At 35.9% G+C, this 17,528-nt stretch overlaps 1 protein-coding gene across 1 annotated transcript in view; it reads right to left on the bottom strand.

Moving 5' to 3' along the window:
* The window catches only part of LOC118848058 (ATP-binding cassette sub-family A member 10-like), a 118,390-nt gene that overhangs the window by 67,499 nt on the left and 33,363 nt on the right, over positions 1-17,528 (bottom strand). Inside the window, exons 10-17 of the mRNA XM_036756797.1 lie at positions 14,358-14,523; positions 9,889-9,947; positions 7,086-7,196; positions 6,362-6,537; positions 6,042-6,161; positions 5,473-5,611; positions 4,818-4,908; positions 533-672 (exon numbers count right to left, since the gene is read on the bottom strand). Of these exons, the coding sequence (XP_036612692.1) occupies positions 533-672; positions 4,818-4,908; positions 5,473-5,611; positions 6,042-6,161; positions 6,362-6,537; positions 7,086-7,196; positions 9,889-9,947; positions 14,358-14,523 (1,002 nt within the window). The remainder of the gene's footprint in view (positions 1-532; positions 673-4,817; positions 4,909-5,472; positions 5,612-6,041; positions 6,162-6,361; positions 6,538-7,085; positions 7,197-9,888; positions 9,948-14,357; positions 14,524-17,528) is intronic.

Genomic DNA, 17,528 nt, shown 5'->3' with positions numbered 1-17,528 from the left:
TCTATTCTCAAAATAAAAGTATAATTAAGTACGGAAGTATGCTAATATGTTTTCTCAGTTAACCAAGTCTACCAAGGCCCTTCAGACTCAGCACGGCATCAAGCACATAGTTCTAGACTCAAGTTCCAAGTCTGCTTCTGTCACTTACTAGCTTGTGATCCTAGGCATACCATTTAAACTCCATTGGCCTCCAACAACTCACTAGGACTTCTCTACTAAATAATAGATAAGTTGTGATCTGTGAAGGTAGAGGGAGTCTTCTCATCAGGAGCTCCCCACACTGCCAAAATTAGTTCTTCACATATTTGTATAACCACATCTCTGAGAACCTTTGGTATATGGACCATGGATGTCATCACTCATGCTCCTCTTCTCATCTAGTGCCAGATTGTCTGAATTTAATGCATAGTAATTCTAGTAAGTAACCGGTTTCATGTGCCTTGTAAAACCAAACCTATAAAATGTCAGGAATTATTAGATTAGTATTGATAATTTTTTATTTTCATTTTCTTATATCCATATAGTAAATTACCTGGAAATTTATTTGTCCTTTCCAAAGGTAATGTATACACAAGTTTTTCTTCACTCTCGGCTGCTAATTTGGCATCAGGGATGTGGTGTTTGACAAGCGATGTTATTCTTTCTGGATCACATATCTCATTCCTATGCAAGCTGATATCAGAGGGGAAAAGTAGCAACATATATATATATATATATATATATATATATATATATATGTCATTTGCAAATTTTCATCAATGTTACTACTATTAAGATGCCTTTATTGAGCGCAGTGGCATTTAGTGTTAATGAATTGAATTAAATATATAGTATGTGCATATTAGTTTACTAAGCATTTGAAACTACAAAGGAAGTAGAAAACAATTTTTGCCTGGAAAAAGTTTATCATCGATTGGCAGAGACAATGTACCTACACCTCTATAGGTCTTCCATTTATAAGGAAGGCCATGCAGAAAAAGTCTAGTCCTTCTTCCATTGTATATGTTTGAAGACCACTATTATTTTCTCCCCACATTTCTTTTCTGCTTAAACATTCCTACTTAACTTCAACAAATCTTCATATGATATGATCCTTCAGCATTTTAATACCCCTCCTCTGGATACTTAAGAATTTATCAATGTCAGCCCCTAAAATGTGGCACCTTGAACAAAATACTCCAGATATTGCCTGTCTAGGGGGTAGAAAAGTGGGATGATCACTTCTCTAGTCATGAATTCTGTCCCAATCTCAATGTGATATGGCAATAAATTGTTTTTTATACTCTCGTCCTTATCCACTTTAGTTCTGTGTAAATTTCTATGCCATATCTATCACTTCTACAAAACAGATGAAAGACTTTATTAAAATGCTTTACTAAAATCTAGATATCTACTGCATTCCTTTTATCTAATAAGTATATTTTTAAAAAGGAAATTAGGTTAATCTGTCATATTTTTTACAAAGTCACGCTTGCTATTTATGATCACTAACCATCCCTTGAATAATACGTTCTGAAATTTTTTCTAGAACTAAAGTCAAATCCAATTACCCATGAATGTCATACTCTATTCTCTTCCTTCTTAAAAAATTGGAACAGTGGGAAATTTAATTTTCTCCAAGACTACGGCCTTCCACTTTTCTTTCCCATTCTCCAGAATCTTTCAAAAGTCATTGACAATGGATCAAGAAAAAGTATATATTTTTTCAATAAAATGGGAACTCCTGCAAGACCAATAGGTGTTCTCTAATTATTTCCCACTTTATCATGGAGGCACCTAGGCAGTGAAGTAGGTAGAGTGCTGGACTTGGTGCCAGGAAGACCTGAATTCAAATCCTTCTTCAGACACTTACTAGTTGTGTGACTCTGGGAAAATCACTTATGTGCTTTCAATCTCAGTTTCCTTATCTGTAAAATGATTACAATAGCACCTAATTGAAGCTATAAAGATATTAGTTATTATTGATACTGTTATCTTAGATACCTATTCCTTATTTTCGTTGGGACCTTTTAAGCCCAAGGGTCATTCTCCTTGGCAAAATAATAGTAATATAAGAATTGAGAAGCTCTGACTAGAAGACTCACCCAACCCTTAAAAAAGCAGCAGATGCTGATTCAGGCACACCAGAGAATTAAACAACTAGGATTGGAGGCCAGTGTGTGTGACTGCATAGGTCTTAAGGAAAAGAGACTGAAATCCAGCTGGGGCCAGTCTGGTCAACCTGGAAGTTATTTAGAACAAGGACCAATGCTAGTGAAAAGTAAATCCCTCAATGAGACTGAGACAGTTTATGGTCAAGGCCAAGGGTAAACATACTATTAAGAAAAGTCAGAAAATAAGTAATAGAAGAATAATGGGTGGAGGGGAGGTTAAAGGCAACAAATATTTCAAACGGAAGAAAATTCAATTGAAGTGAATAGAATGACATATTACAAAAAGCAAAGAAGCTCAAGATGCAACCTCAAAGAACATACCCTAAAAATATGTACTTATAAAGAAAAAAATTATGACCATTTGTTCAAAGAGAAGCAGTCGAAGCTTCTTGGGGGGGAGAAGGGGGGGGACTCAAATGTGATCAGATTATTCAACTTATTTAAATATAACTATCAAGAAAAGTACAAGAAATAAAATAAATTACTCCCATTTCTAGAAATTGGAAAGTTAAAGACTCCTATGTGTTTTAAAAGAAATTAATGGAAATCTTCAAAGATTTGTTTCTCCAAGTTTGCAAAGGAATAAAGATAAAAGGAGAGTTTAAAGAAGAAAACAGGACAGGGGAGGAGCAAGCCTGAAGCATCATGGACAAAAGGATCTAAACTATAACCTCCACCCCCATAGATGAATCAGTGTTTTGATGGCATTAATTTGCAAAGTGGAAGGGTGCATAGAAAAAGAAAGGGAAGGTAGTGGATAGAGGAGAATGTATGAGGCATCCTAATCAAGTCCATGGGTAAGGAAAGTAAGGAAAATAACTCCTAAAATTTCATTGCAAGAATAGGGACATGAGAAGAATGGGTGAGGTGACAAAAAGAGCAATTGAAACAAGAAGAAAGAAAAGGTGCCCAGAGAACCACTTCTGAGAGGGCTGTGTATCCAAAAGAAAAGACGCATCATGGCACATGGGAAACAAAGTGAACATGAAGAAGGGATGAGACCACCAATTTGGGACACATGGAAATTTCTACCATGGGGAAATGCTTCTATCATTATTATCTCTTTGATGAACTGATTTTCTTTAAAAAGTAAAGCACAACAGAAAGAAGTAGTAAGTGGGCAAGATCTAGATAAGGTAAACCAAAAGAAATAAAAACAACTATTAGAACTTAACATACAGAATTATATGCCAACAAATCTGAAAATGTAAAACAAAGGATTACCTTTAAAAATGTAATAAAGAATCCTAAAAGAACACCAAAGAGATCTTAAATCTGAGAAGAAATACAACTAGCTAAAAAATTTCATATTTCTGATGAGTTTATAGGAGAATTCCATTAATCTTTTAAAAATGATTAATGATTAATACTAATACTATTCACATTATTCTCAAATTCCAAGAACACTCAACTGGACTTCTTTTATGAGACAAGTATAACTCTAATGTATAAATCAGAGAAGAATAAAGCAAAGAAAGAGAACTATAGGTGTGTCATTACTCAAGTCAAATTTTTAAATGAAATTCTCTTAGAGATCAAAGCAATTTATCCAAGAAATTATTCAGTTGCTTCTGTTGCATTTGTACCAGTGGTATGCAAGGATGTTTCAACTTTAGGAAAACAATCAACATAATTATTAAAACCAAAAACACCCCAAACTACATGATTATCTCAATGAACATATAAAGAGCCTTTAACAAAATATTAAATTTTTTTAAAAAATCTATATAGCATAGGAATATTAATATCTTTTTTTGATATCATAAAAAGTATCCATCTTTAACCCAAAGTAAGCATCATATGAATAGGTATTTACCAGAATTTTTGCAAATACATATGGGAGTAAATCAAGGATGCCCATTCACTCAGCTATTGTTTCTATTTAGTTCTAGAAATGCTAGCAATAGCAATAAGACAAGAGCAAGAAATTATGTGTGCACAGATGAACAAAGAGCAGATAACTTAAAAGATTGCTTATAAAACAATGATTTAATTGTAAAATCCTAGAGAATCATGGAAGAAAATAACTAAGGTAATTAATACTTTCAATAAAGTCAGGCTACAAAATAAACTTATAACACTGGCATCATTTCTATATTCTATATAACTGCAGCATTTAAAAATCACTAATAGAGAAATCCCACTCAAAGTAACTACAAGTGCATGTAATTTTGAGAGTGAACATAGTAAAAATACATGCAATACTTGTATAGATTCAATTACAAAATGCTCTTTAAAAAATAAATAACTCAAAAATTAATGTGAAAAAATTACAAAGAACAACCTTGGCCCCAAAGAAGAGTTATACAAAGACATCTCTTCCATTTCTTTATAGTGATGGGAGGGACCAGGTGTATGAAATAGTGACTATAATCAAAAAAATTTTGTAATGGATTGATTGGCTTTATTTTTTTCTTTTTCTCACTTTTTAAAATTGTTCTAAGGGATGGCTTTCTGGAGGGAGAGGCAGAATACAGAGGGGAAATTTAGCTGATTGAAAAATTGAAGATATCAATAAAAATCTATTTTGTTAAAAGCTATGTATGTCATGGTTCAAAAAGAGTCTCTCATTTCTAATTTATGTCTTTTTTTAAAAATCCATCAAATACCTGCCTACATATGATTACATCAGATTTGAACCCACACTTCTCATAAGCGTTGTACCTTAAATGATATCCAATCCCCCATTTCCTCTTCAGAAACAATGAAGAGCCTGCACACTTCAACCTCCCACTGGATATAAACACTTTCCGATCTGAGCAAAAAGAAGCAAATGAGATCTAAGTTAGAGGGTTCTTTCACTCCATGGGTTAGTCCAGAGGTAATTCAAAGATCCAAAAAATAATAGTCCCTCTACATTTAACACATTGATTACAGTTTAAAGTTTAAAACATAGAGTGAAACCTAGAACCCAGTTAAGGTGAAACATTCCAAACTTGGGCATGTCCTTCTTACCACTTGGAACACTGTTTAAGGAAAAATATATTCAACCTTGCCGTGCTCTCTTCTTTGGATACTTGTGAAATATCTTCATTTCTCAACTGAATATGCTTCAGTACTATCTGGATGCTTCAATATGATTACTTTCTGGGAGTAGTCTCTCTGGGAGGTGGGAATCAAATTTCTTCACTAGTGGGAGTCAAATATTACTGTTAGTAAAAATACTGTGATGACTGAAAATATATAAATGGACTGAAAGCAAGACTCTCTTGCTCCCTTTCATTTTGTTCGCCAGCATAGACAGAGGCTTAGGTAACGCCTGTCATTCTTTGATGGGTCCAATTCCTGATTATAATAGTGAAAGGAAACCAAGACTTGCCAGCAAGCAGATCAGCCTCATCCATGAACTGGGTACTGAAGAGGATCACGCGGTCTGATTTCCTTTCCTTTAGAAGATTCCATACTTGATGCCGTGAAAAGGGATCCAACCCAGCAGTTGGTTCATCTAACAGCAAAACCTGTAGCAAAAACCTTTGTTTAAACTTTTGTTTAGACCATAATCAAGTGAAAATGATGTATCAATTTCTAAAATGTATTAAATTATTATTAGATTATTTAACGAACACATGTAAAAGGATCTTCATGTAAATATTTAAATTAGTCTCACACATGTTAAATGCCAACTACAGAGTAAGCCACCGTACTTTTCATTCTATATGTAAGTTCTTTCAGAAATCCTTAAAATGTGTATTTTTAAACTTCCTATCAGTCCTCAGAGATTTTGGGTGGGGAGGGGGCAGAGAGGAGATGCTGGGAATTTAAAAACCATACATTCAATTGTGCTATTTATTCTCTCTTTGATTATTTCTAATCACAAAAAAAAATCATCAATTATTACTAACAGTTTCAAGTACAGCCTTAGATACTTGAGAGTTCAGTACCACTTACCTGAGGATCTCCTAAAATGGCAATCCCAAAAGATAGCTTTCTTTTTTGTCCACCACTTAAATTTATTGCAAGGGTATCTTGAATATTTTTCATTTCCAGCTGTGTTAAAATTAGCTGTACCTAACCAAGAGAGGATATTAAATTCAAAAACCCAAAATGCTTTAGGTAAATGACTTTTATTTGCTATTCATTATATGTAAGGGAACTTTCCTAGGATTTCCCTTTCTAAATTTTGTACATTTAATAGCTTTTAAATAATAGAACAGAAATAAGTCAAAAAATAAGCCTGCATCTAAGTCAGTTCTCTCATCCTCATCTACCTCTTCCTCCACCTTCTGTGGATGAATCCCTTTTATTTTAGCGAATAGTCTGAGGTTTTCTCTTGCAGTAAGAAAGTCAAGTTGAACATTGCATTGTGGACAAACACCAATGATCTTCCTTATTTTTTCCAAGTCAGTCATTTCAGAGAGTTTATTATTATAGATGGTAGCTGAACCTAAAAACAAAAGTCAGAACAATTTAATACCTAGGTGAAAACGTACTGGATAAAGTTTAGTCTATTATTATAGATTGTAACTGAGCCTAAAATCAGAAGTTAAAAGCAAGTTAATAGCTGGGTGACAACATATTCTTTACCTTTGTCTATACTTTTGTTTAGACCATTATCAAGTGAAAATTATGTATCAATTTCTAAAATATATTGTTATTAAAATATAATGAAAAATAATAATAAATAAAAATAATAGATTTTTAAATGGGTAATTTTACAAATACTGATAATTACATCATTGACAAAAATAGTATTTATGCAAATGTTGATTTTCACAGAAATACCCACTGACTGAAGATAGCCATCCTCATGGAATTGTTAAATAACAAACACTTTTTTTCCATTGGAAGATAGCATAATTCAGCAAAAGTATAGCTTAGAGAAATTTCTAATATATTCTGGCAAGTATCTACTCTGGGAGAATGCTATCTACTGGATCCTGCATGATGTCTTGATTTGTCAATCAATCTGCCTTTGTGAAATGATGCTCTCACCTTCAGTCGGAACAGACAATCCACTAAGAATATTTAACAGGGTTGATTTTCCAGCTCCACTGTGACCAAGTATTGCAGTGATCTGGCCTTCATAGATATCTAGTAGTAAACCTGAAATTAAAACAGGAAGAATCTACCTTTTATCTGAAGATATTAGAACTAGACATAGAATTCTGTGTCTTCCAGGCCACCAGGCATGGCTTGAGCATGGGGGGTGGGATGGATGTGGGGATACCGTGGAAGAAAAGGGAGATAAAAGAATTTGGAATATGACAAACTAAACTGACTTGGTGTTTCTCTGATGTTCTCATTTTTTTATTTTGTTTTGTTTTGTTTTTTAACAACAGAATAAAGTTAGAGCTCATCCCAAGGAGTATGCATGGACCTTGAACTGAGGTCCTTTGGGCAACATTTCTGAGGATACTTGTGCTCGGTATTGAAGGACTTTGAGATAGCATAGCAATCTCTTGGCTCCCTGAAGTGCTAGCTATATCAAAGAGGACTGACCGCTGAGTCCAGAAGAGCTATTCATTCAATAGACTTTCACAAGAAACAACTGTTCTCGATCTCTTCTTTCTCTCTACTGTATAGAAGGCTTGGAATTCTCTTAGATCTCCTGTGAGGTGTGGAAGATGGGTCTCTTTTTCCCTGGAAGCTATGGCAACTACTCAAATACGGCCATAAGAAAATTAGTTTTCGCTTGAGCGCCTGAACCTTTGACCCACAAATGCCTCCACAGGTGATCAGATAGTAATCCTGAGATGGGTATTTCTAGACTTGGGTATATATTTTCTGTGTTTGAGATGTTGGAAGCTCTTAGGTCCCATGTTCAGAACTGATTGGCAGCAGGGGAAGTTTTCTACAACTACTTTCTTCTTGGAGGAGAAGATGACCATAAACAAGAGTAAGTATTAAAGTAATGCTCTTGCTTGCCAGAAGATATAAACTTTGAAGGTATTGTTTGGACAAGGCAGAAACAAGGTGAAGATGAAATGGTTATTTAGCAATCCCTCAGAATGTTTTATGTTTTAATATCTGAGCACTAAACCTAGAGGCTGAAAGACCTGTGTTCAAATCTGCGCTCAGATACTTACTAGCTGTGTGACCCTGGGTAAACCACAACCCCTCTATCTGTTTCAGTTTCCTTATCATTAAAATGGGGATACTAATAATATCCACCTTCAAGGGCTGTTGTGAGTATATGATAGGATAATATTTGTAAAGGATTTCTGAACCTTAAAGCACTATTTAAATGCTAGCTATTCTCATCGTGGTAATAATTGGTTTTTAAATAATGACTTAGTCAATGTATACTTAGTAGTCTTTTATATTTTTAATTATATCTTCTGTGAGGAAGAAATCAATTTATTATTCAGTCATTCATGTTCAACCTTTCCTCCCTTCTATCCTCCACTGTCTTTCAAAGTCTGTCCAAGTTCATGTTTGTTGTTTCCAAGACACTATCTATCCATCTCATCCTCTACCATCCCCTTTTCCCGTTGCTTTCAGTCTTTCCCAACATCAAGGTCTTTTCCAATGCATCCTGTCTTCTCATTATTTAATGAGCCATTTAAGTTTCAGCTGCCCCATACTTAATCTACATTGTACATTGAATATTTGTATACTCTCTTTTTGGAATGCCCTTGACATAAGCCAAATGTAAGTTTTAAGTGACATTCCCCAGGGCTCTTGCTGTAAGGGTATAAATAACTAGAATTTAGGTGTGAAGACCCCAAGACAAGGAAAAGATCTTGACTCCTGTCTTTAGAGGTCAGACTCCCACAACACTGACCCCAATACTCACCTGAGCCTGTAGTCAGGACCATTTAATTATAAGGGATCCCTAGCCCCTTGGCCTAGCCCCAGTCAACAGTGACAGTAATATAAATGTATTTGGACAAGTTATATTTGAAAGATCCCAGAGCTTTATGTTTCATATTTTAAACTCATGTCGTTACCATCCTCATTTCTTTCCTATCCCTCACACCAGTCTCGTAATCCAGTAATTTTCCAGAGCTAAGGCCTAACAAGCAGGCTGTGCCCCAAGCTTGGCATTAACAACAATCCTTTGCGCTCACCCTCTGAACGATATCACCCTCTGGCAAAATCATATAATTATTGTATTGCTTTGACCAGCACCAGGTGTTCACTGAGCTCGGACAAGCACCTGCTGTACCCATGTTCCAATCACAAAGCCCTACTATAGATCAAACTTGTGACATTGTCACTGTCACTCCTCATTGTCAGGGCTACAGCTCACTGTGCAACCATTGGTATTAGTACTGAGGCCACCCCGCAGCGCCTCAGGTCCGCCCCCCTACTAGGGGCAGAGCTCCAGAACATATGCCCTTGCTTGCAAGCCATTTCCCTAGCTTTGAAGTTAAATTTCTCTTTGATTCCTGACTCTCCTGTCTCTAACCTGCTCTGGCCACCCACAGGTTAGAGGCTGGTTCTGTCTGGTTGACACCACTCTTCCATGCCCCCACTCTAATTTATCCTACAGACATAGCTGCCAAACTAATATTCCTAAAACAGAGGTCTGATCGCATCACTCCACTGTTAAAAAGCTGACACCTTACTCCCTAACACATACTCTTCAGTCCAGTGACACTGACCTTCCAGCTGTTGCAAAAATAAGACACTTCATCTCTTAGTTCTAGGCATTCTCTCTAGCTGTTCCTCATACCTGGAATGCTCCCCCTCCTCCATTCCAATTATTGACCTCCATGGCTTCTTTTGAGTCCTAACTAAAATCAATCAATTGTTAATATAACATTAAAAATAATGAAATTTTGCTCTTTACCTTTCAAAGCTTCTACTTTTTCAGGCTTCCCTTTATATTCTTTTCGAATATTTCTGATTCTGAAAGAAAAGTGAATAGTGTTTCATGATCACATAGCATATGCTAACTAAAAACTTGAAATATAAATAATATAATTTAGAGGTGACCTAAGAGATAGGCAGACTAAACAAAGTTGTATTTTCCCCATGTTGTGTTTTGAGGATTCGGCAACAAGGTTTCCAAACTTCAAAGTTAGTGCCCCCCCTAAATGAACAAAATATACATGACATGCTTTTAATTTAATTTACATTAAAGAATTGGACATTGAGGGGATGTCTATCAATTAGGGAATGGCTAAACAAGTTGTATATGATTGTGATGTAAATGACTTAGCTATTCTCAGGAATACAATGATCCAAGACAATTCTGAAGGACTTATAATGAAAAATGCTGTCTATCTGCAGAGAAAGAATTGATGTAGTCTGAATACAGATCAAGGTAGACTTTTTCTTTACTTTCTTTATTTTTCTTGGGTTTTTGGATGTGTTTTCTTTCAAAATATGGCTAACATGGAAATATACTTTGCACGACTGATTACACATGTGTAATCTATATCAAATTGCTTGCCTTCTCAATGGGAGGAGGGAAGGGAGAGAGGGAAAGAATTTGGAACTCAAAAATTTTAAAAGCCAATGTTAAAAATTGCTGAAAAATACTACTCCTGCTAAAACCTCTTGGAGATCATTGACTCACAAATTTAGGGCCAGAAGGGACGTTGGAGATCATCTAATCCAAAATGACTCCACATATTTACTACTTGTCAGGCAAAATAGAATTGTCATGTTCATCTTAAAACAAACCTTTTCAAGTTTCAGAAAGTAACTCCCTAATTCTATTGTTCTATAATTTAGAAGCCATGTCTGCATTCCTCTTACCCATACATAGATATTTCAAAAGATGCATGAATTCATCAGGTGGGCTACTCTCTCCACCAACATAGATTAAAATGCCTCCATGCTTTTCATGAGGTACTGAGGCCAAAAGATTTTATCATCCAATGACTAAACTTCTCATAATGAGTTTTTCAGCACTTTGCCAGTCTGGCCCTCAGATTTAAAACAAACAAACAAACAAAAAATAAACCATACAATCACTGCTAGTTTATTTCATTGGAAGCCCTTCTAGGTTGGTAGGATTTGCCAAAATCGAAGATCTCCTTCACACTGAAATGAGGCACCAGAGTAAGACTTTAGTGGAAAACACCTTCTGTACCCTTCATGTTTGATAGGTCTTCAATCAGCTTATATCTTTCTAAACCAAAGAATTCCAATTTGGTGGTCTTCTGTCCCCATATGAAAATTATTTCTTCTTCTTCTGGATCATTTTAATTACTTTTTTCTTGGTCTCTTCTAATTTTGTTCTACGTTCACTGCAGGTACACTACATTTTTAATAGCTGTACCTTGCTTTGTGCAAGAGAGACATTCCTGAAAACACTTATATTCATAGAGCAATTTTAAACCAAAATGTTAATTGCACTTATTGAGTTGCTACTTAAAAGAGTGCCAAATATAGATAAGTTTCATGATGCAAACAAATCATATCCCAATCTATCCTTTTTGTAAATTTGCATTTCTTACATCTGAGATTTCTTTGTAAAGGTTTACCTGTATGAAGATAAGCTAAAGTTCTGTTTAAAATCTAATAGTATTTCATACAATGCCCAGAATTTTGATCATAACAACACATTCAGTGTATGCTTTCAGTTGAGTCATCAGTGACTTCTTGGATATTCTTCTTGGATTATAAACCATAGCTCAGAAAACATATTCTTAATATATATTTTGTATTATTTCTCTCTGTAAAATTACCTTACATTTGTCTAAATTGAGGGTCATCTTACCCCTTTTCAATAATTTATAGAGTTCTTCATGCATTCTTGTAAATAATCCCTATTGGTATAGCATTTCATTCATCAGAATAGCTTAATATTATTGCCACACTTGTAGAACTTACCGAGAACTTTTACTTCCAGATCATTTATAAAAATGCTGTGAGAGATTGGTAAAAGTTAGGGAAAGTTAGGTTTCCACAGAAGAGTTAATTAAGTTCCACAGAATAATTAATGAAGTGTCAGCTTGAACAAAGACGGGAATAAAAATTAACAAGGATGAGGGTCCCCAGCCAATCAGAATAAGGTTTGTGGTTTTGCAGAAACCATAGATTCAGGATGTTAGGAAAACTGGTCTAAACCAGTGAGATAATGGTCAGGGTTGAAGAGAAAACTGGGTTAAATGGCTACTCATGTTTAATTGGCTAATTGAATATTACCTTACACACCCACAGGGAGGAGTTTTCTACCATTTTTGAACATGGGATGTAAGTTGAAGGGGGCAAACATACCAAGGAGTTGCATGTGGAGGGTGTGTAGGGAAGATTGTAACCCAGAAGGGAGCAGACCAATCCATTCTCTGAAGGGAGGTACTGAGCTGATGGTACATCAATCTGTGTCAGTCTAACAGAATAAAGCTGGTCTCACTCCTATATTCCCCACTTCCTCTTCCTAAAGAAGGGTGGAGTCCGCTCTAGGCCAGGAACTTAAGCCCAATTCTTTTGGATTCCTCAATAATAATAAATTGCGCTTGATACCTAAATTTCAGTGTCAAGCATATTTCTAACAATGCCCAATGAAACTGTTACCAGAACCACTTTTGGGGACTCTGCTGGTTGCGCTTCATCCAAAAAAGTGACCATTAACTTCTATTTTCTATATCTGTTTCTATGCCAATTTTGTATATATCAATAGAAGTATTTACTTCACTCCTTAAACTGTGCTACATATCATAGGAGATAGAGGAGATGTGTAAGAAATGGTCCCTGTTCTCAATCAGTTTACAATTATACACATAAGAGCATATGACAAGATGAAAGTCCGTTTTTACTATTCCTAAATTCTTACATTCTACTTTGTATAATTTAAATGATAAGGGCACTTATCACTTAGTTGTTCAGAGTAGGAAGAGTTTAATATGGGCTGCAGTAGCCCTGGAGGGCTTTGTAGAACAGATGAGACAAACTCATCTTTTATGTATTTGAGAAAGGTTGGCTCCTAGGAAATGTGGGGTTTTCTCTTTGCCTACTCCCATCTATTTGTCCTTTATCCTTGCTCTCTGGTCTGCTTTTCACCCTTTCCTAATCATTCTCCTTATATTATGTTGTTGCTGTTGTTTTAATAGCCCAATGTGGTTTTATTGTTGTCTCCATATATACAGAGATGTTTTTTAGTCCATCTTCAGTATAAAGCACAGAATATTCAACCTCTTACTTCAGAGGGTACAGAATGGAAGATACAGGGGAGGGAAAGAAAACACTAACCCTGGTTGGCCCCTGGGGATCTTACCTCTCAGGACACTTCTAGCTAGAGATGGGAAGGAGGGATGAGTTGCGGGGTAGAGGGCACAGGAGATACAAGGTATAGAAACACCTTAGTCTCGTCAGTCCTGTGTCCAAAGGAACCCCATAATTTCAAAAAGAGTCAGAGAAGGGATAGTCCTAGATTCCCCTCTATTTCCAGGAGTCATATAATAGATAAATATTGGAAGAAAATTAACAGTGTAAAAGAGAACCTGACCAGGCTCTTTGCCTCTGAAACACTCATTTGGTCCTCAAGAAACAAACAAATCAAAAAAAATGTCTCAATTGGAGAAGATAATATGTCAGCATCATCCAATCCCTTGACTGGGCACTGATCAGAAGAATCCCATGCCTCCCATGCCATAGAGGATTAAAGGAGTGTTCTGTCTTCCCCAGATTCAGTTGTATAATTTGGAGAAAAGGGATAATAGTCACTATAGAAGAATTTCTTATTAGAGTTGCCCAGAAATACTCTAAAAAGATAACACTACCAAATGAGATACTCCATGTCCTTAAACTTGTTTGTTAAAAGAAAAAGCATGTTTAATTTTTTAAATCAATTTTAAAATGGTATACAATAAAATATAAAATAAAGATACACATGACTGCAATATTCTCTTCAAATTTAAGTTGGCCCCTTATTTCTCAGTGTCCTCTCTTATACTCCCATCTCAAAAGAGAGGAGGAAGAAATAGGAAGGGAAGAGAAAAAAGAAAAAAAGATTAGTTTAGAAAAAATAGAAGACGGAGTAAGAAACAAGAGGGAGAAGAAGAAAAGGAGAACAAGGAAAAAGACAGAAGTTAAATAGAAAGAAAATGAAGTATATTCATGGGCAATATAAAATTGTGCTAAGAACTATTACACAGATGTAATAAATTCAAGTGTTGAAATATGTACATATTACAGAAATTTTCCTGTGAAATAGGAGTCGGAAAGGACCAATTATGCTTTCAGAAGACCAGTTCAGAAGAAAAGATATATCATGGATACTTCAAATTTTCATCTAAAGCTGGCTATAGTGCATTGGTTAGCTTATTTACCTGTGGTGTTAATTTATATGCTTGAAAAATGGTTTACCTGATGGCTTCTTTTCCATGGAATTCTGGTGATATTGGTTCAAAAGAGTCAGAGTAATGCTCAGGGTTGATTTCATTCTCCAGAACCTCATGAACAGCCTTTTGCTTTTGGAACCAAAATGAAGACTTAAGGAAAAACAAGGGAGATTGTCGCTGTCCATATTCATCTAATAGGGACAGAATTAAATATTGGATGTGTCAGATCGCAATAATTAAAGCAACCTATACCAAGGTAGCATATATTGATCTCTCATGTTGCATAACATGTAACTTTTTATTTTTATATTCCTTTTGATCCCATGTATTTCTTAGGGTAACTTGTATAAATAGGGCAAATGGGTAGCAGATAGTGTATCTGATAGTAAATAGGACGGATAAGAAGACTCAACCTGGAGTCAGGAGGACCTGAGTTCAAATGTGATCTCAGGTACTTCCAAGCTATGTGACCCTGGGCAAGTCAATTAATCCTGTTTGCTTCAGTTTCCTCATCTGTACAATGAACTGGAAAAGGAAATGGCAAATCACTCCAGTGTCTTTGCCAAGAAAATCCCAAATGGCATCAGGAACAGTCAGACACAACTTAAACAACTGAACAGTCCCCTAAATTTCTCTCTAGGGTCTTCCTGGAAATTCTACCCCTTTCTACCTAAAATAAGAGTGGGAGTGAGGGGAGGGAGGAGGAAGAAAAGCAAAACATGTCCAGGAACTCTCCTCCTGGGCTGAGGTTAGTACATGCAGCTCCCATGTGACTCTGCCTCAAGCCATCCATTAATCATGGTGGTGGTGTTGAAGATGGAATAAGGCTTCTTCCCACAATCTGTTGTGCTGTTTTAGGGGAAAAAAGTAGAAGGGAAAAGCAACTTAAGAGTCCTTGGTGAATATTAATTGATTAAGCCAAAGTGGAGGGGTTTCAGGCAGAAATAGTTCCAGAAAATGCATGAAATGATCCAGGAAATGAATTAGCTAGTCAATCAATTTATCAAGTGCTTATTATGTACCAGGCACTGTGCCTGAGGATACAAAGAAAGGTGAAAGACAACATCTGCTCTCAAGGGTTTTGCAGTCTTAGGACACTGGCCAGGATAGTGTTCAAGATGAAAACACAGAGAAGGAAGAGAACATAAGGAAATTTTTAAAAATGTACATTATTCAATTTTTAAGAAAATGAAATGCAATTTACCTAAAGTTTGTAGGAAATAGTGTACTGTATTTTTGTAGTGGCATATAGAGGATAGACCACAAGACTTGAGGACAGCTAGGTGGCATAGTGGCTAGAGCACTGGGCTTGGGATCAGTAAGACTTATCTTCATGAGTTCAAATCCAGCCTCCAACACTTAACCGTGTTTGCCTCAGTTCCTCATTTGTAAAATGAACTGGAGAAGCACATGGCAAACCACTCCTATACCCTCGCAAGAAAATCCCAAATGCAGTCATAAAGAGTTGAACACTACTGAACAACAACAGTAGGTTTGAATGAGAAAAACTGTATTCAAAACCTTGGCTTCATTATTACCTAAATCACCTTTAGATAGATTGTTTAAGCTCTCTGAGCCTCTATTTCATTATTTATACAATGGAGTGAAAATTTTTGCTCTGCCTACCTTGCAGGGTTGTTGTTAGGATCAAATGTGATAATATGTATGAAAAATACTGTGTAAACTTACTACTCTTTGAGAACAAAAGACAACAACAAACCTGCATCCCTTATTTTTAGAAGTACATTTTTAAAAGTCTTTCAACCTTGGAAATTTTTTTGGTCTACTGGTAGAATATTTGAGAACCTGGAGATATTTAAACCAACCCCTTTAATTTACAGATTAGGAAAAATTAGGCCCAGAAAGGCAAAGCAATTTCTCCAGTTACTGGCAGAGCCAGAACTAGTATGTAGATTTTCTAACTTTCCCCTCCAAGATGACCTTGGATTCGATGAATGTATGTCTTGTACAGTTATCTTTTCCACATCAAGACTCTCCCATGAAGTGGACCCTACCAAAGTAATAGGTGAAATGTCATCAATGGAGAATAACAAGTGAAACACACTGGCTGAAACACAGTAATATGAATCACTCTGTAAGGAAGACTAGAACTCGATTGTAAAGAGCTTTAAGTAATGAAAAGGAGAGTTTTTACTTAATGAGAGAGGCAATAGGGAGTCACTGAAGCTTCTTGAGCAAGGGAATGATATGATCAGACCTTTGCTTTAAGAATATTAATATGGCAACTGTGTAGAGGACTGATTGGTGAGGAGGAAGACTGGATGAAGGGAGGCCACCTGAGGAGCTTTTACAATGGTCCAGGCAAGAAGAAAAGTGAACTTCAATTGAAATTGGGAAATCTAGAGGAAGGATAGGTTTAGGGCAGAATATAATGATTTGATCCAAGACAATCCCAAAGGACTCATGATGAAAAATACTATCCATATCCAGAGAAAGAAGTGATGGAGTCTGAATGCAGATCAAAGCATACTATTTTTCACTGCATTTTTTTCACATTTTTTTTCCTTTTGATTTGTTTCTTCTTTCACAATATGATTAACATGGAAATATGTTTTACATGATTGCCCATATGTAACCAATATCAAATTGCTTACTGTCTTAGGGAGGAGCAGATGAGGGAGGGAGAAAACTCAATTTTCTTAAATGAATGTTAAAACTTGCCTTTACATGTAATCGGAGGAAAAAATAAAACACTATAAAATTATTTTTAATTTTTAAAAAGAAGATAATGATTTATTTGGATAGGTTGTTTGAAAAAAATGCCTATGAGACATCTGGACAGAGATATCTAATAGCAGTTAGTAATTAGGATATGGAGCTTAAGAGAAAAATTAGAACTGGATGTATAGATTTGGAAGCCATCTACATAAAGACGATGACTAAATCCATGGGAGCAAAAAAAGATCATACAGTGTTTAATGAGAAGAGGGCCCAGGACAGAGCCCCTTAACCACAGTTAGGGACAGGAAGCACATGATGATCTAGCTAGCTTCAATCTAGGTGCCACTTCCTTTAAGAAGCATTTCTTAATCCTTCTAGATTTTTGTGCTCTCTCTCTCCACGTCTGTCATTACCCCAGTGCAGGCTCTCATCACCTCACACCTGGACTATTACAGTTGCCTGCTAGTTGATCTCCCTTCTCCACATCTCTTCCCCATTCTAATCCTTGCTCCAC

This window comes from Trichosurus vulpecula, chromosome 4, assembly GCF_011100635.1.
Source record: "Trichosurus vulpecula isolate mTriVul1 chromosome 4, mTriVul1.pri, whole genome shotgun sequence".
Lineage (NCBI taxonomy): Eukaryota > Metazoa > Chordata > Mammalia > Diprotodontia > Phalangeridae > Trichosurus > Trichosurus vulpecula.
Note: the sequence above shows the minus strand (reverse complement) of the source record. Positions and strands in the feature narration are given on the sequence as shown.